The 21,339-nt window shown below is 45.8% G+C and overlaps 1 protein-coding gene across 2 annotated transcripts in view; it reads right to left on the bottom strand.

Annotated features, from left to right (window-relative positions):
* Window positions 1–9,714: 9,714 nt before the first annotated feature.
* Window positions 9,715–21,339, bottom strand: part of CHST11 (carbohydrate sulfotransferase 11) — a 256,373-nt gene continuing 244,748 nt past the window's right edge. For both annotated transcript variants that reach the window (XM_070600767.1, XM_070600766.1), the window contains exon 3: window positions 9,715–14,840. In XM_070600767.1, coding sequence (XP_070456868.1) covers window positions 13,986–14,840 — 855 coding nt within the window. In that variant the 3' untranslated portion in view covers window positions 9,715–13,985. The remainder of the gene's footprint in view (window positions 14,841–21,339) is intronic.

The raw sequence follows: 21,339 nt of genomic DNA, 5'->3' as shown, positions 1-21,339 counted from the left end.
AAATTAAAGTGTTTTTTTTTTTTTATAACAACATTCACTTTAGTGCTGTTCATAATTTTTTAAAAATTAAAGAAATAATCCAAATTCTCAGAGTTAAGGGGTAGTTAAAATAAGCCATGGGATATTGACTTAGCTACAGTTATTGAAACAATAAGCAAATGTCTACATAGGATCATGAGGGATAAACAGTCCAGAATTGCCTCGCCACAACTTTAAAAAACTTAGAAAAATGGACAAAATATAGGCAACAACTGTTTTCAGACATTGGACAACAGCATTAATGGACTGTGATTCCTGAGAAAAAGCAACAATTGAGGCGCGGGCTACCATTGCCAAGGCTTTCTGTCTGGAGGTAATTCCCAGACTGTGGCCTACAGAGGGGAATCCAGACTCAGTCCACCCAGTCTCTCAGAGTTGAAGAGATGGACTGACGTTCTGAGAGGCCAAGGTGGCTAGAATTGGCAGAGTAGGGTACCAGGTACCCGAGTGACAAGAGCTACACTGAAAAAGAGCTTCATAGATTTAGATGGAGGTCCTCTTGAGTTTGACTGAATATCAGTGAGCGCCTGTGCAGAGTAAAATCCCAAAGTCGACAAGAACAACTTCCAAGGAAAGGACAGTTGCTAGGGAACTCTACAAAAAATAATTCCCAGAGGTGACACAGTGCCAGGAACTATTTGAGTTGGCTCTAGTCAGAGTTAAAGATCTTACTGAATATTCAGGGCACTAAGTAGGATCCTCAGAAAGGCCGCACCTTACAAATGGGGCTTAATTCGCTCTAGAACAAAGGCGACTCTAGACTCATCCTAAATGAGTTTAAAGACAAACCACAAAAGGATCAATCTAACCCACAAGTACTACAAATAGGAACAAATAGGGATTTTTCATAAAGACAAAGGGTTAATTCATCAAGAGGACATAACAATATCAAATATATATGCACCTAATTTTAAAAACTTCATATTCTGAAAATGTATGAAGCAAAAATTGATAGAACTTCAAGGAGAAATAGACAAACACACAATTATAATAGGAGATTTCAACATTTTTCTCAATAATTGATGAAACAATATAGATATGGAAGACTTGAACAACATCATCAGCCAACTTGACCGAGTTGACAATTACAGAACCCTGCACCCAATACCAGCAGAATACACATTCTTTTAAGGTGCACAGAGAATAGACACCAAGATTGACCCTATTCAGGACCACAGAATAAGTCTCAGTAAATGTAAAAGGACTGAGATCATACAGTTATGTTTTCTGGCCACGAAAGGCTGAAAGATATATGAAAAATTGCCAACATATTTCTAAGTAACCCATGAGTCAAAGGAGAAATCACGAGGAAAATCAGAAAATACTTTGAACTGAATGACAATGGAAACAGAACTTACCAAAATGTATGGAATGGAGCTAAAGTAGTACCTAGAAGGAAAATTATAGCTTTAAGCGCTGTATCAGTACAGAAGAAAGGAGTCAAAGGAATAATCTAAGGTTCTACTGTAAACTAGAAAAAGAAGAACACATTAATCCCAAGGCTAGAAGAAGAAAGTGAAATAAGAAAGATGAGGGCACAAGACAGGGAAATTGAAAGCAGAAACGCAACAGAGAAAGTCAGTGAAACGAAAGCTCGTTCTTAGAATCAATGAAACTGATAAATTTTGAGCCAGACTATTGAAGCAAAAAGAGAAGACACTAACCACCAGTAAAAAGAGGGATATAATTACATATCCAAACAGACATTAAAGTAATATTATGAACAACTTTATGCCAATAAATTCAGCAACTGAGAGGAAATGGACATATTCCTGAGAAGACGTAAACTACCAAAACTCAGTCAAGAAAGAGTAGGTAACGTGAAGTAGCTGTGTATCTATTAAACAAAATGAATCTGTAATTAAAGGTCTTCTCACACTGAAAATTTCAGGTTCAGATGGCTTTATAAGTGAGTTCTACTTACCATTTGCGGAAGAAATAACACAGTTTCTACACAGATTCTTCCAGAGAATAGAAGGGACACTTCCTAAGTCACGTTATGAGGTCAGCATTACCCTGACACCAAAACCAGATGAAGACGTTACAAGAAAAGAAAACTACAAGGCAACAGACCCCATGAACATACAGCAAAATCCTTAATCAAATAGCAAACTGTCCACTCAGTGTGCTGATGAAAGGCGTCTACAAAGGACCGACGGCTGGCATCATACTTACAGTCAAACACTGTTAAGAAAATGAAAAGGCAAGCCACGGACTGGAGAAAATATTTGCCAAACACATTTCTGATAAAGGACTTTTATGCAAAATTGATAAAGAATTCTTACAACTCAATAACAAGATGAACAAGCCAATTTTTAAAATGGGCAAAAGATTTGAATAAACACTTCTCCAGAGAAGATATGTAATGTGTATATAAAATAATATAAAGTTGATAAATATGCGTCAATGTGTTATTCATGTGCATACAATGGAAAGAATCAGAAACGAATCAGAAATCAATTTTGAGTTCAATATTCACCGAAATATTTTTAAATAAAGGTATTTTTAAAACAAACATTTTTCATAAAAGCTTAAGTTCATTTAAATGGATAATCATCGATTTTGGTGACAAGATGCCAAATTTCCAAAATGTACTTTGTGGCAACACCCCATCATGTCAGCTCAGAAGTGAAGAAGACAGACGTGAGCATCGCATGAATGTAATTCTAGCTTGTCAGTTTCAGAGAGGATGGTCCCCTGACTCTTATCTGGCTGACAGGCTATAGCTCCAGGTTTATTTCTGTTAGGAGAATAAAGTCTGGGCTTTGTGGGTGAGCAATCAGCAGCGATCCTCCGAAGAGACGACGGGCGCTGTGTTCCCCGCAGCTCGGGAACGTCTTTAAGAACAAATTGTCATTTGGACCCCGCCGCTGCTGCCACCGCCGCAGACCTCTGTCTGCAGAAGACGGACAGCACAACGGAAGACCCTCCCTGCCGTTTTCCTGTCGGTTGTATTGTGTCGATCACAGATCCAACAAGAATTCCCTTGCTTTCATTCTTTTGCGATATCGCTGGGATTCCCCGTGTCTGCCAACGAGGCTGAAGTTGATGGACATTTCCAGCACGGGGTGCCCGGCTTTGGACAAAGTGCTGTGGAAACACCAGAGGCTCGTTGGGAAACGTGGAGCTCACGTGCAGGGATTGGCAGCCTTGTGCCTCTCACGTGTGTCTCTGTCTGAAGACACACATCGTCTTTGAGGGAAGGGCCCAGACTGTGCACCGATTAGTGTCTTATGCAGTAAGCTTCTTGGAACTAGTGTGATGCAGAAAGAGCAGGGGGTTTGAACCTTGGCTCCCTCCTGGACCTAACCTCTCCAAGCCTCAGTTTCCCCATCTGTAAAACTAGGGTAGTACAAGTTCACAGTTCTTATCTGTAACCCTTGGATCAGATGTGTTTTAGAATAAAAAATTTTTCAAATTTTAGAAAAAGAATGCTGTGCAAATAGCATGCATTACCTAATACCCCAGTAGGGTGTGGGGGCTGTACCCCATAAGAAAACACATTAGTATTTCTGCAGGAAAATGTATGAGCATTCACAGTAAGTAGGATAAATAAAGACGGTAACTAGTTTCATGTTAGTTAATGTCAGGTTTTGCTGCCAAGTGAGCTTGCTGCAAATCTATGAAAAAATTTTGGTCTTTAGGGTTTTTTAGATTTCAAAACTGCGAATAAGGAGATGTGGCACTGTATTATATCCAAGGCCGCTGCTAGGTCTCGGGCTTTTGTGAAAATTAGAAAAACACACTTTCGGGTGGTCACAGCCCCTGTGCTTATAACTCGGCAAGCAGGGTAAGAAAAATGCATCCCTTCCTTCAGGGTAAATGTCAAATGTCGGTCCCATCCTCAGCCAGGCACCTTTGTGCAGTGCACAACCTGTACAACCAGACACAGTGGCTCTGCTCATACTCATGTCTCAGGGTTGCTGGAAGAATAAGTAATAATGTAAGATGACCCCACTTCCCCAAAGCTACAGACTGTCTCTTATGCTCTAGACCATCATTCTCAAATGTGCATGTGCATATCACTCACTCGGCTTCTTAAAGTGCAGGAGGGCTGGTTCGGGGCCTGAAACACTGCATTTCTAGCGAGCTCCCAAGTAATCTCCTTGCTGCTGGTCCACGAACCACACTTTGAGTTGTGAGGTTTTGACCCGCTTATCCATCTTCCTCTGGATGTCCCAGGTGAACTTAATCCAGCATGTCCCATCCTGAAGTCATGGCCTTCCCGGACACCTGCTCCTCATTATCTGACCTCCATGAATGGCCCCAGTCTCCTGCGACTGTTTCCCAAGCTGAGAACGTGCCAATCCTCTTTGCCTCCTCATTTTCCTCTTCCTCATCTCCACATCCATTCAGTTACTAAAAGCCACAGACCCTACCCTCTTAATATTTCTCCCATTCAGGGTTTCCCAACGCTGGCATTTTTGAGCTGGACAATTCTTTGCTTGGCAGTCTGTCCACCGGGGGCGCAAAATCACCCCAGGTTGATAACCACTACGCAAACCCCTCACCTCCTCCCAGCTTCTCCAGCTGCTGACTAGGATTGCTTGTTCCCCAGGGATAGTGTGCCGTTTCATCTTCATGGATTTGACTATCCTATAACTATATGTTAACATTTCTGTATCCTCCACTTGGTTGTGAGTCCTAAGACTTGCCATCTTCTTGGCATCTTGCTCAGGGTCTGACGTAGGCAGATCCTTAGCACATGTTTGAGTGAATGAATGGGTCCCCTCACAGCCACAGGTTCCTAGAAGTGGGGGAAGCTCCGGACTCGGCTTATAGGAGCTCTGCCCCAGGGCTACAGGAGAACCTGCGTGGGGGGCCTGAGCACGCAGCAGCTGTGAGGACCTGAAGCCTGATGGAATCCATAGCTGTTTCTGCCCCAAGATGCCCCCACTTGCCCTCAGCCTTTCTGTCTTCACCTGTTCTTGTCTGGCTTCTCTACACTGCCTGGAAAGGTCGTTCATCCCACGGCTGCTCACCCCAGGCTGCACCGGGCACCGTTGATTGCTATGTGAGCAGCCTCTTGAACCCAACAGCTTCATCCTCCATAGCTGCCCTTGAGACTTGATTTGGGGCTTATATTTGAAACCCAGGTTGGCTTGTTCTGTCCAGACGTCAGAATACTCATGGCTTATACATTCCATTTGGTAGATTCACGGCCTCCTCTGAAACCCCTAGCTTGAATTTCCCTTTTGCCATCTGGCTTTTACTTGAAATCTAAGTTCTAAATAGTTTCTCCAGATTTTTTGATAATCAGTCCAGCTGTTTTTGCAAGATACTGTAATAGACAACTGTAAGATAATAGAAGATATACATATTGGTCTCTGTCCCGGTTCCTGGCACAGAGCTCCTAAAACCCTTGGAATTCTCTAAGTGATCAGAGCACTGGGAGCATCTTTGGTTCTAATATTTGGTCTTTGTCCTTGGTTCCTGGCACAGAGCTCCTCAATCCCTTGGAATTTCCTGGGTGATAGCCACGTCTTTTGTTCTAAGGAGGTGACTCTTGGTGGGATCCTGGATGGGGGCTGTCACCAGGAAGACCAAGCCATGATTAGAAGTTTGGAATGTTCAACCCCATCACCCATTCTCTAGAGAAGGGAAAGGGACTGGAAACGGAGCTAATGTTCGATCATGTCTACATGCTGAAGCCTCCATAAAAATTCCACAAGTATGGAATTTAGACGGTTTCCAGGTTGGTGAACAGGTGGAGGGGCTGGGAGAGTGGCTCCTGGAGAGGGCATGGACGCTCCGCGCCCCTTCCAGCATACCTTGCCCTGTGCATCTCTTCCATCTGGATGTTCATCTGTATCCTTTATCGCATCCTTTTATAATAAACTGGTAAACAGTGAGGAAACTGGTTTCCTGAGTCCTGTGAGCCACTCTAGCAAATAATCAAACCTAAGGAGGGGTTGTGGGAACGTCTGGTTTATGGCCAATCGGTCAGAAGCACAGGTGACAACTTGGACTTGCGATTGGCACCTGAAGTGGCAGGCAGGCAGTCTTGTAGGACTGAGCCCTTCGCCTGTGGGATCTGACACTATCTCCAGGTAGATGGTGTCAGAATTGAGTTAAATGGAAGGACACCCTGCTGGTCTCAGAGAACTGCTTGTTGTCGGGACCCCCCCCCCCACCCCCACCATCTGGTGTCAGAAGTGTTGAGTGTGATGCTGTGCGAGTAAAGGAGACACACAGGAGGAGAACTGAGTTGTTCCTATCTCGACAACACAGGCAGAAACTTTATTGGACATATCCTCTAGTTTTTAGTCTGGACTTTACCCTTTTACTCTTCTAGCTCTTTGGTTTTATCCTCTCTTAGTGTCTTTCAGTTGTGTTTAATCAGTTTTTGCCACTTTGGCTGCAGTTTTACTCTCTCTCCACGTCTGTCAGTAGCACCATCACCCCCCAGGTTAGCCTTGTGGCCTTCCTCCCATCTCCGCCCACCGGTGATGCCGAGTCCAACGGACCAGAGAGTCAACCAGGTCTGGGTTTGAATCCTGGCTCTGCCCCTTAGTAGATGAGTAATTTGGGGCAAATTATTTAACTATTCTAATCTTCTGCTTCCTTGCCTGTAAAAAGGGTACAAGTAGCTGCCTTGTTGGTTGCTGCGAAGATTAAATGGAGAGCATTGAACACATTACAGAGAAAATGATAAATTATATGAATTAATCACAGTTAGTCACTTTTATGGTCAACTTGCTTTATGAAACTATATACTTTTGGAAAAGACTACATTAAAAGCAAACATTTCCAAGCCTCTTACAGTTGAGTTTGTGCTCACGGTGCACAGAAGCTCGGTGTACAGGCACCAATCCTACAGTCAGAGGTCTTTCTTCCTCCATTTCTTCTTTAGGCATTTTCCCTTCATCCTGTGGCCAGTTTGGTGCCAGGCACAAAGTTGTTTCTGGCTTAATCCGTCAGGCAAAGGTCCAAGGCTGGACGCAGCCAAAAAAATTCTCCTTCCCTAGCTGCCGGCTTGTCCAAACCAACGTGAAATCAAAGCCCTTGCTATTCTCGCATAATGAGACACTCTATTATTTTTAAAAACAAACATTGAGAAATAAAGAGCAGATTAATACAGAGACTGTTTTTCATTCCAGTCTCTTGTATTTGAGATTAATGGCTTCTGTAGGAATTTGGAGCCTGTGTTCCCTTCGCAGACCAGTTGGAAAGAGGAGTGTAAGCTTTGGTTCCCATCTTGAATCTGGCTGTGAGCTCTTTCTTTCCTGCATCAGCTTCTACCTTTTCCTTTTTCTTTGTCCTTCTTTCTGTTCTTCCATCTTAATCTTGTTCTAATGCTGTTCCCTTAACTACCCTCTGGAAGTGGTTTTGACCTCTATGGTCCCGTCTAATTGCTAATTGACCTCTTTGGCATAGGGCAGGGTGAGCTCCAGAGGAGGATTTGGGGAGATCATTAGAGGATGTCAAACCTGGAAGGGCTCGGAGGGCATCGAATTTAGTGGTTCTCAAACTGTGTTCCTTAGAACCCTAGGGGTCCATGGAGGTCCCAGGGAAAAGAGGCTCGGCTGGGCCTCCAGCTATTCAATCACAGCCTCTCTGCTTAATCTGTTTTACGTATGAGTTCAACATACAAAACATTTTAAAGAGGCTCATTTAGGAAAAAAAATGAAAACCACACATAGAGCTCAATTCTTTCATTTTATGGTTGAGGAAACTGAGGCCCAAACAGCGAGTGATCACCTCTAGGTTACAAACAGCTCCTTGGTGGATGAACTGGGGCTACTGGCCTCGAGGATGCTTATTGATCTCAACTTTGGCTTAATTCAGATGTCGCTGTTTCCCCTTTTTCAAAGAGGCAAAGACTGAGGCAGTACGTTTGTGCACAGTTCTCAGCCAGCCACGTGCTTGGAATCAGCAGGCTGTTTCTATTGTGACTGTTCTATCTATGAATTATGATGGGTGGACAAGGCTGGCTTCAGGAGAGGATTTTGGAATGGGGATGAGGTAGTTTGTTTCTCATGTCAATCTTGCTAGAATGTCCCTTGTTAGTTTTATACTGGAAATGACCATTACCCCAGACCCAAGATGTCTGATAAACTCTATGGCGAATGCAGACCAGACCAGGCTGTAACTTCTTGTAAGTCATCCCAGGACCCAGGAGCCCATGGCCACTGGCCACCATGGGCTGTGCAAAGCTCAGAATTGCACCCCAGGGGAGATTTCCCCAGAGTTCCGTTCACCGAGCCCTCAAGATTCTGCCCTCTTGCTTCATGCCTTGGATGCATTCTCGGCCAACGGTTCCTGGTCTTTTTGGATATTGTGACTTTTTAGAAAATGTCTGAAATGACTTTGGGGGCTGACATGGAATTGCCAATATTTTACTCATTTTCTACTATCAACATTATACTATCATCAAAATTATTCAAACACCCAACATACAGAAAAGACGTAACTTGAGAAAAGAGAGTTCTTCCCAAGAAAGGACGCTCTGGCATCATATACAAACATGATTCTCCCCAGTGCTATTTTTGTTCACTTGGTGCTGGGTCAGCAATGCCCTCACCCTGACCTGGCCCTGGCCATGTTCTAGGCCACAGGCTCTTCGGTTTCTGTAGCTTCTGCAGTGTCACAGAGAGAGCATCTGTGGCACCACCAGAAATACTCACTAGCTGACAAGAGGGCAATTCACTCTTACTCTAAGGCGAGTAAACTAAGACTGGGGAAATCCTCCTCCAGTTTTGCTTCTCACTGACATTTACCGTGTCCCCAGTGAGACGGGGACAGGCCATGACAAAGTTATATCCACTCACCACATTAAAAAGGAAGTGCATTTTCCATTAATTTAAGACTACTAAGCTCCATGGTCTGGACACTTCCTAACCAGATGGGGCCAGAGCAAGGACAGTGACGACACCAGGAATGGGTGGGAGCCAGGCCACTGGTGGTGAGAACCAGCTGGTGAGTGGACATATTATAAACCATATCTGGCATGGTTGAAAATGAAATATATTTTCTAATCCAATATTCTCATGTTAAAATGTTTAGATAATACATTTAAAGAAATTAGGATACAACAAAATAAACAACTTTGGATATTTCTTCTTTGGCAAAGTATAAATAAATAAATCATTTTTACCAATAAAGCTAAAAAATGTCCATCAGTGGAGCTGAAAGAAGCTATATGGGGCATTGGGAAAGGAACGGTTTGGAATCGGAAAGCTGGAGCTTGAAGGACAAGCCTGGAACTTCTAGACTGTGGATAGACATTGAGAGAAGGGTTATTTCTCTCAATAACCCTTAGTTAGTGCCATGAGCATGGGGTTCTGAAGGCACATCAATCCGGGTTTGGATACCGGCTCTGTCACCAAAGCCGTTTAACCTTTCAGAGCCTCTGTTTCCTGATTTTTCACACGGGTGGTAGGCCTCCAGGATTATGGGGAGCCTTCTAATGCGTCACTCTACAAAGAGTTTACAGACAAAACAGGAACGAAGAAAGCTTCCATTCATCCACGAAACAGAAAGGGTTCAGGCCTATAGCGGTCTTCCCCATGGCCAAGACTGCCAATGGGGTCTGTGTCTCCATCTTTCCCTCTCCATCCTTTGATACACACGAGCAGGGCCCCCCACGTGCTAAGAAACATGGCCCCCGCCCCCGCCCCCGTCCCTACAGTCTTTTGTTAATGAGCCATGAACAAACGATACACAGAGAGAAGCTTCTTTTTTTCTTCAATTTAATTGAAGTTACTTAGAAAAATAATCAGGCTTGAATGGCTTTTCCTGGAGGAAGGTTCATGAACATTTCACGCTTTTGTTGGCAATGTGGAATTCAGCTTTCTTGAACGGTACAGTAAGATACAGGGAGAGTTTTCGACGACAAGCCCTCTGCTGCATACAAATATGTAAAAAAAGAAAATCACACTCCACCAAGATGTTAAATTATATGTCCATACGCCTTACTGAGCCCGCTTACAAGAAAACAGTACGGGCAGCCCCTTCTGTACCAGACAAAGAGTAGCGGACCGAAATTCTCCCGCCAACGGCCAAGAGTCAAGCTGTCTGTAGAAGGTCTATTGCCTGTTCAGAGGGGGCAGTTGGTTGAGATGGGAAAAGGCTGGAGGAAAGGCTGGTTGTGGCAGCTTGGGGCAGCGATCGGGTCAGTCCTGCTGACATAAGGGTGGGCAAGGAAGGGGTCTGGTCACCACGATTGCACAGAGCGGGGCGGCTTAGATTGCGTGTGTGTGTCAGGGAGGATGGGGCTGAGAGAGATGCTCTGAGCACCGCCCACCGGGAACAGAGTCCCTCGGCGTCTTGCCAGGTTACAGCAGGGACTTCTGTAGTCAGTACCTCAGCACTGGTCCAGACCCCACCAGCTAAGTGTGCTAGGGACTTGCTTCTGTTCTGGGAACTTTCCACCAGCAGGGACTAGATCTCTGTGCTTCCATGCCTTTGTCACCAGGAGGACTGGTCCAACTGACGTTTCCAGCGCCCTCCTGTAGCATCCAGATCCTGAACAAGCAGGAGGGTGAAGCCCACCTGGTGAACAGGTAGGAAGGAAGGTCCCCCTGAGACACAGTGGGTCAGCAAACTGCCCTTCTTCCCAGACCGGCTGGGAGGGCAGAGGGGGCTCTGGAGAAGCTGCAGGAATTCAAACCCTGTGGTTAATATTCTAGTTTTCCAACCAAAGGGATAGGTGAAGCAGGAGTGTCCTTGTAAATACCACCCTCACTGTACCTGGTTTTGAAAACACAGCAGCACCTTTGAAAAGCGGCTGGGAGATGGGACACCTGCCTTTACTTTTCTCCAGCTGAGCATGCAATAGGAAGCGTTTTCAAAGAGTTTTCTTTAACAAAAAGCAAAAACACAAACATTTGTTGTCCAGGCACATTTTCACCCGTGGATTCTTTTTAACCAAGGACACAGAATACTTTCTACATTCTGCAAAACAGTTGAATCAATTTTTTTTAAAGAAGTTTTTATGCCATCAGAAAATAAAATGTGAACACAAAACAAGACACGAGGAGAAAGAGTGCCTCGTTGCAGACCCAGGTGGATGTGTTGTCCCCGAAGGACAATCTTTCTCACTTGAGAGAGAAGGCAGACAAGAGAAGGCGATCTGCACACGGCACCGAGCCAGCTCGCACAACCGATCAAAGATGGAGGCGGAAACGCAAAACTCAGGACACCTACGTGAATTTCCATTTAAAAACCAAAAAACGCACAGAGTGAGCAGATCCAGTCTGTGGCACTGAAGAAGCACTCATCGAGGGCTGGGCTCCCTCTGCTCACATTGAGCAACCTAAGGCTTGAGGATTGGGGGGGACCACTCTGTGGCCTTGTGCCCACCCCTCCCTTCCTTCCTTCTGTCCACACCACCCAAGACTTTCCTCCACTCCCTTCGGGAGGGGTGGAATCATTGCCTGTGCTAGTATCCAGGATTAGACCCATTGCACTTAAGCAAAAGTCGAATTCATTTGATAAAGTACCTCTGTTGCTATAAACCAGATGGAGACCGTGGTGCTGTTTTGACTGCTTTTTGGAGGAGGGGGGTGGGGAAATAGTTTTTATCCTTGAAGACCTCAGATGTGGCAAATCAACTAAACCCAAATAGATGCTGTGGAACCCTAGCTCTGTGAGATGAGCTGCAAAATAGAGTATCCTGCTCACGCAGTTTGGGAAACGCTACTGACTCGATGCTCTTGGGGATTCACAATGCACGGCATGCATTCAAGGCTCTGAAAAGTCCTGCAGAAAGGAAACTGACTTCACTTTGCTAAGGATATTGGACCACAAAACCCTTATTTTGCATCACATCCATGCGGCATCCCCTAGAACCTGTGTTCTGTGGAGCGCGTATTAGGGAATGCTGGACAACCTGTTTCATTAGCAGAAGCCCCATTTCCGAGGACAGTGGCCCCTGTGTGGAAATAGGGTCCAGACTCTCAATTCCAGGGACAGCCAAGGTCTGTCATTCTCCTTGGTAAAACACATTGCCTAAATCTCTATCCATCAAAGGTACAGTCACCGCGCCCTTCACAAAGGGGACAGGGCTTGGAAGAAGTGACACAACATTTTAGAAGTGGCTGAAACCACCCTCTCCAGTGCACACCTCACTCACATTCAATAAAAGCATTTCCTCGGTGTGATGTGGCAGCTGCTGCCCACTCAGCTGGCTGGGACTTTTACAATACAATTTTAATAGTTTCTGTGAATAAATTATTCATTTTTTCGTTTGTTGAGAATATTCTTCTCACCCCTTTTGCTATATATTGCATGAAAAACAAAACAAAAAGAAAAACTTACCCACACCCCACCCCACCCCCTATTATTAGAACTATTATTATTATATACAGTATCTGCTACCAATTCATTCACTAGCTGTAAGAGGGATATGGCTCGAACTTTGCCCGAGGCATCGGAAATGGCTGGACATGAGGAGCATGCGCAGATAGTAATTAGCAAGGAACAGGAAATGGAACGTTTCTAGCCTCCCGGGGGAAAGGGGCACAGACTAGGACCACGGAAGACTGTCCTTGCTGCTCATGCGTGGTGGCTGCAAAGATGCCGATGGTCTCTCGGCCTCTGGAGGACTGGGGAGGGATCTGCATGAGCATTTGTGTACTGAGAGTCCGCCTCTGACCTTCGCGAGGGGTAGAAAGGCCAGACGGTTGCAAATCCCCGAATGCAGGCGTTCTGCCCCAGCATCTCACTCTGGGACGTGGCAAGGAGTAAAAACAACACTTCCACACGGAGACGTGGATGCTGCGCTGGAGGTGACAGGAGGAGGCACTGGGAAAACGAGGCCAAGTTCCCCTTCCCTCACCCAAGGCAGACACGCTAATCAACCACAGCACTCTTCTGCGAGGCGCCTGGCAAACCTGTTGCGGGGTGGGGGCGCTTAAAGGCAGACATGACCAATGAACTGGAGTGGGCACGGGATAGGAGTATTTTTGTCATCTCTTGGGTTGGGCAATGAGCTTGGATTACTGACCAAGTGGCATGCTCCAAGCATGCGGTTTTCAAATTTGGGCCACAGAAACATGCAAATCTGGAGGGGTCACGGACCTTCTGGGGTGGTTCATAACAGTCCAAACCTCATGGTAAGTCCATGAATATCAGGGGTTTGCTAACTGTCGAGCTGGATACTCTGTCGGTGTAAAGCTTCTTGAGGGCCGAGACTATTGGTTTTGTTCAATGCTCTATCCGCAGGGCCTAGAAGTAGGCCTAGCACATAGTAGTTGCTCAATAAATATGTGTTGGATATAAAGCAATAGCCACTTCATCTTCATCACAACTGGCACTGCCAGTTAAAAATTTCTGTAGAAAAGCCTATTCTATCAGACTACTAATTCTTGTGGGGGGAACAAAAGGCTATAATCAGCTCTCTTCTTGGGTTAAAAAAAAAAATCACATTTCTTTAGTGCAAGGGACTTTTGAGTTGATTGAAATGGGTTTGGAATTCGTCCCTTGCCAAGGTGCTCTTTCTATTTATTTCTAGAGAATTTCAAGCCTGGTGGCATCAATAGCCATCACGTGGCTGTTATCATGTGGTGACTCTAGGAGCGGTTAGTAAAGAGAACATTCAATGCCCCCAAATGAGCTGTCGCAAGCACAGAACAAGACACAGATTTCTCCTGCAAAGACATGAGAATCTCGCTGAAATCTATACAGAGACCATGTTTAAATAACTATAAATAACATTAATTAGAATTTGTGGGATGCACAATTCATGGAATTCACCAGAACACAAGGAAACCTTTGAGACAGTGTTGCAGTATTCACGTCTATTCCCCTGCAGAGACAGCCGTCCTTCCTGACTCAGGATTTTAAATAATTCCCCCTATGCTGCTCGCAGCATCATCCTCAAAGAAATATTAATTTACAAAATAACCCAATATCCATATAATTCTTTTCGACAAATAAAAATCTTAAATTAAAAAGCATGATTCTCTCTCCCTCTCCCCACTCCCCCCTCCCCACCCCTCCCTTTATTCCAATTTCAGGTAGCTCGGCACTGAGTAATTGAACATTAAAAAATCGAGTTTGTACACTTCGTACAGCTGCGTTTGGTGCTCCGAGCTGATGTTCTGGAAGAACTCTGTGGTCATTTCGTCAGTAGTTCTCGTAGACTTGGCGTAGGTGGGGAACTTCAGGTAGCTGCCCACGCCCGCCAGCTGCAGGACGTAATTGGAGTCCTCCTCCAGCGTCTCGTACTTGCCCACGAGGTCGTAGTGGATGTGGCACGGGTGGCAGAGGGAGTAGACGGTTTGCCAGTGTTCGTTGAAGGGCTCCTCGCGCTGCGTGTGCGGGTCGATGAGATAGGCCACGAACTCCTCGAACTTGACGTCGTCGCCCTTGCGCAGCGCCTCCTGGGTGGCGTTCTTGCGCTGGCGCTTGATGATCTTGGTGCCGTAGCGCTTGTGGAAGGAGGTGTTGTACTTCTGGGTGAACTTGTTGCGGTAGGCGGACACCAGCCTCTCGAAGGGCTCCCGGACAAACAGGAACTTCATGTAGCTTTTCAAGCGGTGGTTGATCTCTGGGATGCTGTACTGGTTCAGGGTCTTGAGATTGGCCGAGACGTGCGCCTCGCTGGCCGGGATCTCCATGGGGTCGCTGTACTTGCCCCGCCCCGTCAGGACCATCATGAGCCGCTTCCAGTTGGTGCAGGCCACCTTGGGCACGTAGCAGTAGATGAGCTCGTGGTCCTCGTCCACCACCAGGTGCTTCAGGTCGTTGGGGGTCAGCACCCGCCGCTTGCGGCTCACGGCGCTGTTGGCGCGGCACGTGTCTGTGACCTGGTCCCGCCGCGTCTGGTGCAGGACGGCGGTGCTCGAGAGCTCCAGCTGCAGAGGAGACACAAGAGGAATAAGAACTCAGTCCCTGTGTGGGATATTTCCACTTGGCCGCATCCACAACCATGAATGGCCAGGGTAGCTAAATGACCACCTCAACGGCCTGTCTCCATTTCTAATTCTCCACCAGCCGTCTCAACGATTTCTGTTCTTTGTTCACCAGGACTGCCTTTGTAGAGGAATGGAATGGTCAACTCTATCACTTATCCATCACCCTCGACGTGCCTGGCATTTTACTAGAGCTTCATATATACGGTTTTTCTTTTCTCCATACAACAAACTTGAACCATTGGTGATTTATTTGACAATATCAAGTACCCACCACTGTGCCAGGTCACATGCTGGCAGGCACTGCGGGGGAAGTCATAAAACAGTACAAGGAGGGAACTGCCCTTATGGAGTTTACAGTCTACCTGGGGAGAAAGAGGGAACCGAGGCTCAGAGAGGTTAAGTCACTAGCTTGAGATCACACAGTGGGTAAGAGACAGAGTCAGTATTCTAACTCACATCTGCCTGGCAACCAGAGCTGCCTACTGTCTACTCTACCTGATGTCCAGGACTCCCATCTTCTTGAACGAAGCAGGAAGACAGCATGGAGGGCTGGCAGTGATGGATCTGTTTTAAAGCAATGGGATCCAGTCTTTCTATAAGCCTATCATTGTGGACATCTGTTGCTTTTTGCTTCCTCTGGGAACCCATTCTCCATTCTCAGTTCCCTTTCCTCTCAGGCTGCTGAGCTGTGAGAATGGCAGCCCGGAGCTTGGGCACAGGGAGGAGGGCCACTATGCAGGGGGAGCCAGACTGGGAATGAAGGGCACAGAGGAAAGATGAGCAGACAGAGGGACGTGTTCCCAGTGACATCATCTGAATAGCTGGGGCCATACGTTGTTGAAACCAGACCCCCGAATCCTGGGCTTTTGTTACATTAGTTAACATATTTGCTTTGGTGCATAAGGCTGGTTGAGCCTGGACTGTATCATTTGCAACCTCTGAACTCTTCCCCTCCGCCATATTTATCCCTTGATCCATCCATTCAAACATGTGTCCAGACCTCACAATGTACCGGGCACTCTGCTCAGCACCAGTGCGGGGTATAACATTTTCCTAAAGGGCTCACAGTCTAGAAGGCACCAGGACGGCAAGCTGGCAGCCTCAATAGAGGACACAGGTAAGATGTCTGTGCTCCTCTGAATTCTAGGAGCAAAAGTTTCTCCCCAAAGACCATTCACTCCCAGTGTGAACCGGTTCTCACAGTCTACCTCGGAGAGGAAACACAAGACCAACTGACCTGGTGTGCCGCCATCTTGGTCTCCAACGCCCAGGGTCTCAGAGACTTTTATAGAGTGGAGGCACCCTATTGTTGTTGGGCTAATGTCATACCTCCATCTACCCTCCTGAATGTGCAGTGTGACTCTTCTTTTAAGTATAAAGGAAATTAATATTAATCGCAGTTAAAGTTATAGAGAAACTGGGGTGCCAGGGCTATGGAACAGCCACTCTGGGGCTGTGGATGACATAGTGTCCTGGTTGCCTCCCTGCCCTGAGCATGGAGTCTCCAACCACAAACTCATCTTTTGAAGTCCTTCACAGTCCAGCACGAATCTACTTTCCCAGCCTCATTCCCACTCGGCCCCACCGTGGAACTGAAGGGAGCTCCAGAGAAACCAGTGATTCGCTCTCTTCCCTTTGGGCCCAACCTGTCCCACTGGGACTCTTCCCTCTCCATTTTTCATGGTACAAATTTGACAATTCTTCAAGGCCCAACGCACTTCCTGTCACATACGTGGAAGAATCGTTCCCGCCTCTGAACACCCACAGCATTGAGCATCCTTTATAGCACAACTCCACAGTCTACTTCATGCTTGGTTTCCTCAAGCCTGGTGGCCATTTGCTTCACAGGGACTCAGAGCCCCAGAGCCACTGCCGTTTGCAGCCCAGGCTGTGGGTGGCCTTGAGTCTTGAGAATGCAGAGGGATCAATGAAACCCTCAACCGCCTGGACAGCCCAGTCAGTAGAGCCAAGGGCCTGGGGTGACCCAAGATGCTGGCCCTGCATTTCCAACTCTGAACCACAATCTGTACAATTCCTCCTGAAATGTGTGCAGGGCAGCTGGGATGGGCCTCAATTGGGAATACTTACGATGCGTTTACTGGGGACCTGAAAGATGTCCTCGTGGCAACCAGAGAGAAGTCACTACACCCTGCATTACAGTTCTGTGTCTGCCTCCTCTCATGGTCCCCAAGACGACATGGATGGTGATGATGGTAACGGAGACCAGCTGACAGTATGAGACAAAGCAAGGCAGCAGGAGGAGGTACTCTGTGGAAAGCACCTTCATAGGTTATTTAGATACACGGTCCCTCATCTTCCCAGCAATTCTCTGAACTAGATGCGATCACCACTGGAAATTTCCACATTCCAGGGAAGGAAGCAACCAGGACAGAGCGCTGATGCTTTGAGAATTCCATGTGTGAACAGCAAGGAGATCCTCTCACTACATTAGCCTCAGGAACAACTGGCGAAAATCTCGAAGGAGTCGTTAGTGCCCTCCTGACGTCCCTTCGTCTTTGCAATCCTGCACTGTCATTCTTCCCATCAAGAAGTCGAGTCTATTTCTCCAGCCCTTGCTTGACTCTAGCTAGTTGTGACTTGATCTGACTAGTAGAATGTGGTGGAAGCGGTGATGAGCAAGTTCTGGAGCTATTATGAAGACTCGTAGTTCCCACCCTGTGCTCTCTTGGAAGGCTGCCCTGCTTTCCTACCACACAGGCATAAGTGTTCTCCCTGTCGAACCTAAGTACCACCAGTGTGTACTTTGTCTTCCTACGGCTGTATCTCCAGTACCTACAGAAGTGCCAGTCACATAGTAGATGTTCAATAAATATTTGTTGCGTGAATGAATGAATCAGTTAACAATCTCTTTAAGGAAACTTGGTATGAAAGTAGGAAGGCCCCTCTGTAACTAACGAAACTTCCCAATTGTTCATAGATGCCCGAATAGTATCCCCCCAAAATTCATGTCCACCTGGAACCTCAGAATGTGACCTTATTTGCAAATAGGACTTTTGCAAATGCAGTTAGTTAAGCTGAGGTCCTACTGGATTAGGGGGGCCCAAATCCAATGGCAGTGTCCTTTTAAGGAAAGAAAGCAGAGACGCAGAGATACAGCCCAGGAAAGAATATGGCAGCCAAGCCTTCAGTCAACAACTTTGAGCAAACTGATATAAAATATAAATGTGTAAGAGAAGGTTAACGTTACATATGAGAATATTTTTACATAGAAAGAACAAGGCAAGGGTATTAGAGCACTAGTGAGGAGAACGTGGATGAGATTTGAAATCAGAAGACCCAGGCTTGATCTTGGGCAAGACCTTTAGCTTCCAAGCCTCAGTTCTCTTATTAGCAAAATGAGATGGGACCGCCCACGGCAGGGGAGTTGACTGAATCAAATCGGGTATGGTTTAGCACTGAGAAGGTAAGATGAGTCCAGTTCAGAACCGGGACAAAGGATGGTACACAGTAGGCAGTTAATATATATGCATTCTTTTATGAAAGAAAAAAAAATCTATAAAAGAAGGCCAGGAATGTCAAAGACAAATTTCACCAGCTCATTTTGTTGCAAGCTAGCTCTGTCATGGAATTCAGTTAACATTTATTTTGAGTAGGAAAACTCTGACTTTTGCATTTTCTAACTTCTTAACAGATGTAATTATGACCTTAAAGAGAACATTCATGCCACTTAACAACAACAACAAAAAAAACCAACAAAACTATCCAGGACCAGGAAGGAAAAGGGCCCATCAATTTCACCCATTCGAATCGCTATCGGAGAGTTTTGAAGGGAATAAATTACTAAATGAGCAGAGAAACAAGGGAATCTCCTGTTTTCCCCCCCAGCTCTTTTCAGTTGGAGACAATTTTCTAGCCATCTGAATCCCCAGGGAGGCAGCATGTCAGTTAATATCGCATTCAGGACCGCAAAGCCATGAGAAATGGAAACGATACCACCATGACATTTTATGTCCAATTGCAAAGACAGAAAATAACTCGGTGGGGCTTTGAAATGTGGTATTTGAGGTTTCTTTTTCTTCCATTTCCTTTTTCTCCATGGCAGTTTGGGTGGCAAATGGCGCACCTGCCGTAATGAGGCATGCCCAATTTCCCTCAGGAGGGCTTTGGGGCAAAGGTCAAGAGAACAAGCATACTCTCAATTCTGAGACATCGCTATTTTAACAAAATATTTTAATTCGTTTTTATTCTAAAATAATTTCAGACTAGTGTTGATTTAACTTAATAAAAATACGTTACTAAAATTTGTACAAATATAAAACTAGGTATACAACCACAAGACCAAAACAAATGTAAATATTCAAATAAGCAATATTAACCTGGCGGACGACGGTGTTTTACTGGAACTGAAGCCCTGCTTGAAACCTGTGGGGGCCTGCTGTCTCCTCCAGGACAAGCTCTTTGCAGCACGAGCCGCCTGAGGGCTCAGTTTTCCTACTGTTTCTCATTTCCAGTTTCTGTAAAACTCAGCACCCTGTAACATCACCTGACTTTTACTTGGTACAAACTCATCATATATATTTTCTGTCTCTGTCCATTTCTAATTACCCCAAGACTAAAAATAGGAGCTACATGGTGCCACCAAGACCACCAGGGAACACACGCGCCAGGATTGCACACAGTGAGACCAGGTTATCAACGGTAGGCCTGATAGTCCAGTAATGCCTTCACTTTTACAAAAGATTATAACCAAAATGAACATGCAAAATTAATACAATTCTCACACAGAACTCCGGACCCCTGGGAGTGGTATCTGTGGACCCTTGAACCTTGGGGGATGAAACTCAGATTAAGGGGAGCCCTGGACAGGTCAGAGGGAAGAGATGAATTCTTCGCCATCATGGCCAAGATGGGGAGGAGGGGATTTCTGACGGCAGCCTGGGCTGTTCCAGAAATCTCCACGTTTTTTTGTTAGGACCAACAGCAAGTTAGAAATTGTGATCAGGCAAACAGCAATTTCTAACCTTAAAAAAAATGCAGATCTGGTTATGTCACTTCCACATCTGTCCCCAAGCTGGGCTGGCAGTAGCTTTTGTAACGGTCATAACTCTTTGGCAACATAATAATTCCCTGAGTATCAGTTCGGGAATCATCCAAGGGACTTATAGCTACAGGACATCAGGAGGACAAGGGAGTGAAGAGGACCCACTGATGAAGAACAGCTCGCTCCCGTGTCACTGCAAGAGAACATCTTTCCCAACCTTGTTTTATGAATTTTACAAAGCACACAGATTGGTGATCTGATAATGAGCTGAGCTGTGTGGTCAATCTCTTTCTTCTTTCACTCCCTTTCTCTCTCCCCCGTCTTTTTTCCCTTCTCAAAGGCATTTGAAGAGATCATAACAAAGGACATATGTGCAGTGTAAAACTGAAATGGGAAGACACAAATATGCCCACCAAGAAAGCTGTGATTAAGAATCTCATTTGGTGGTGAGTTTCCCAGAAGCAAGGACAAAAGGGGAAATATGATGAAATCTCCTTGCTTTTGTTCTCAGAAAGGAGAAGCATGCCTATTGCTTGGGGTGGAAAACGTACAAGATTTTAAGGGACTCAGAAATTTCAGTCAAGGATGGAGATTCTTGGATTCAGTTTGCTCATGCTGGTGTATTCAGAGGGTCGCTTTCTTCAAATGACCGAATACTAATGTTACGATTCACTACACCTAATGTCTACAGAATGTTCCAGCATTTGCAGAACACTTTCACAGACACCGTCTCATTTAAAGAACCCACTGGGACTCCTCCAGAGCCTACTAAAAAAAAGTTTATATTTAGCAGACCAGCCTGTACTTCTAACCACGTCATTTTTTTCTCGACTGGTATTAACGATACTTCCTATTAGTGGTTCTCGACCTTTAGCATGCAGGGAAATCAGTTGGACGGCTTGTGAAAACACAGTTTTCTGGGTCCCACCCCGAGTTTCTGACTCAGTAGTTCAGGGTTAGGGCCTGAGAATTTGCATTTCTAGCAAGTTCCCATGCATGTTCATTTGCTAGGGCTGCCATAACAAAATACCACACACTGGGGGGCTTGGGCAGCAGAGATGTATTTTCTCACCATTCTGGAGGTACGGGCAGGCTGCGTTCCTCTGAGGGCTCTCTCCTTGGCTTGCAAGGATGTCGGCCTTCTTGCTGCCTCTTCACGTGATCATGCCTCTGCACACATGCGCCCCTGGTGTCTCTTCCTCCTCTTTATATAAGGACACCAGCCATATTGGATCAGGGCCCACCCTCATGGCCCCAATTTAATTTAAGAACCCCTTTAAAGGTTCTATCTCCAAATATGGTTACATTCTGAGGAACTGGGGGTTGGGACTTCAACATAGGAATTTGGGGGGGGAGGGGCGGTGACACCATTCAGGCCATAACACCAGGTGATGCTGATGCTGCTGGTCCGAGGACCACACTTTGAGAACCACTGAG

This window comes from Equus przewalskii, chromosome 29, assembly GCF_037783145.1.
Source record: "Equus przewalskii isolate Varuska chromosome 29, EquPr2, whole genome shotgun sequence".
Taxonomy (NCBI): domain Eukaryota; kingdom Metazoa; phylum Chordata; class Mammalia; order Perissodactyla; family Equidae; genus Equus; species Equus przewalskii.
This window is presented reverse-complemented; position numbering and strand designations above follow the sequence as displayed.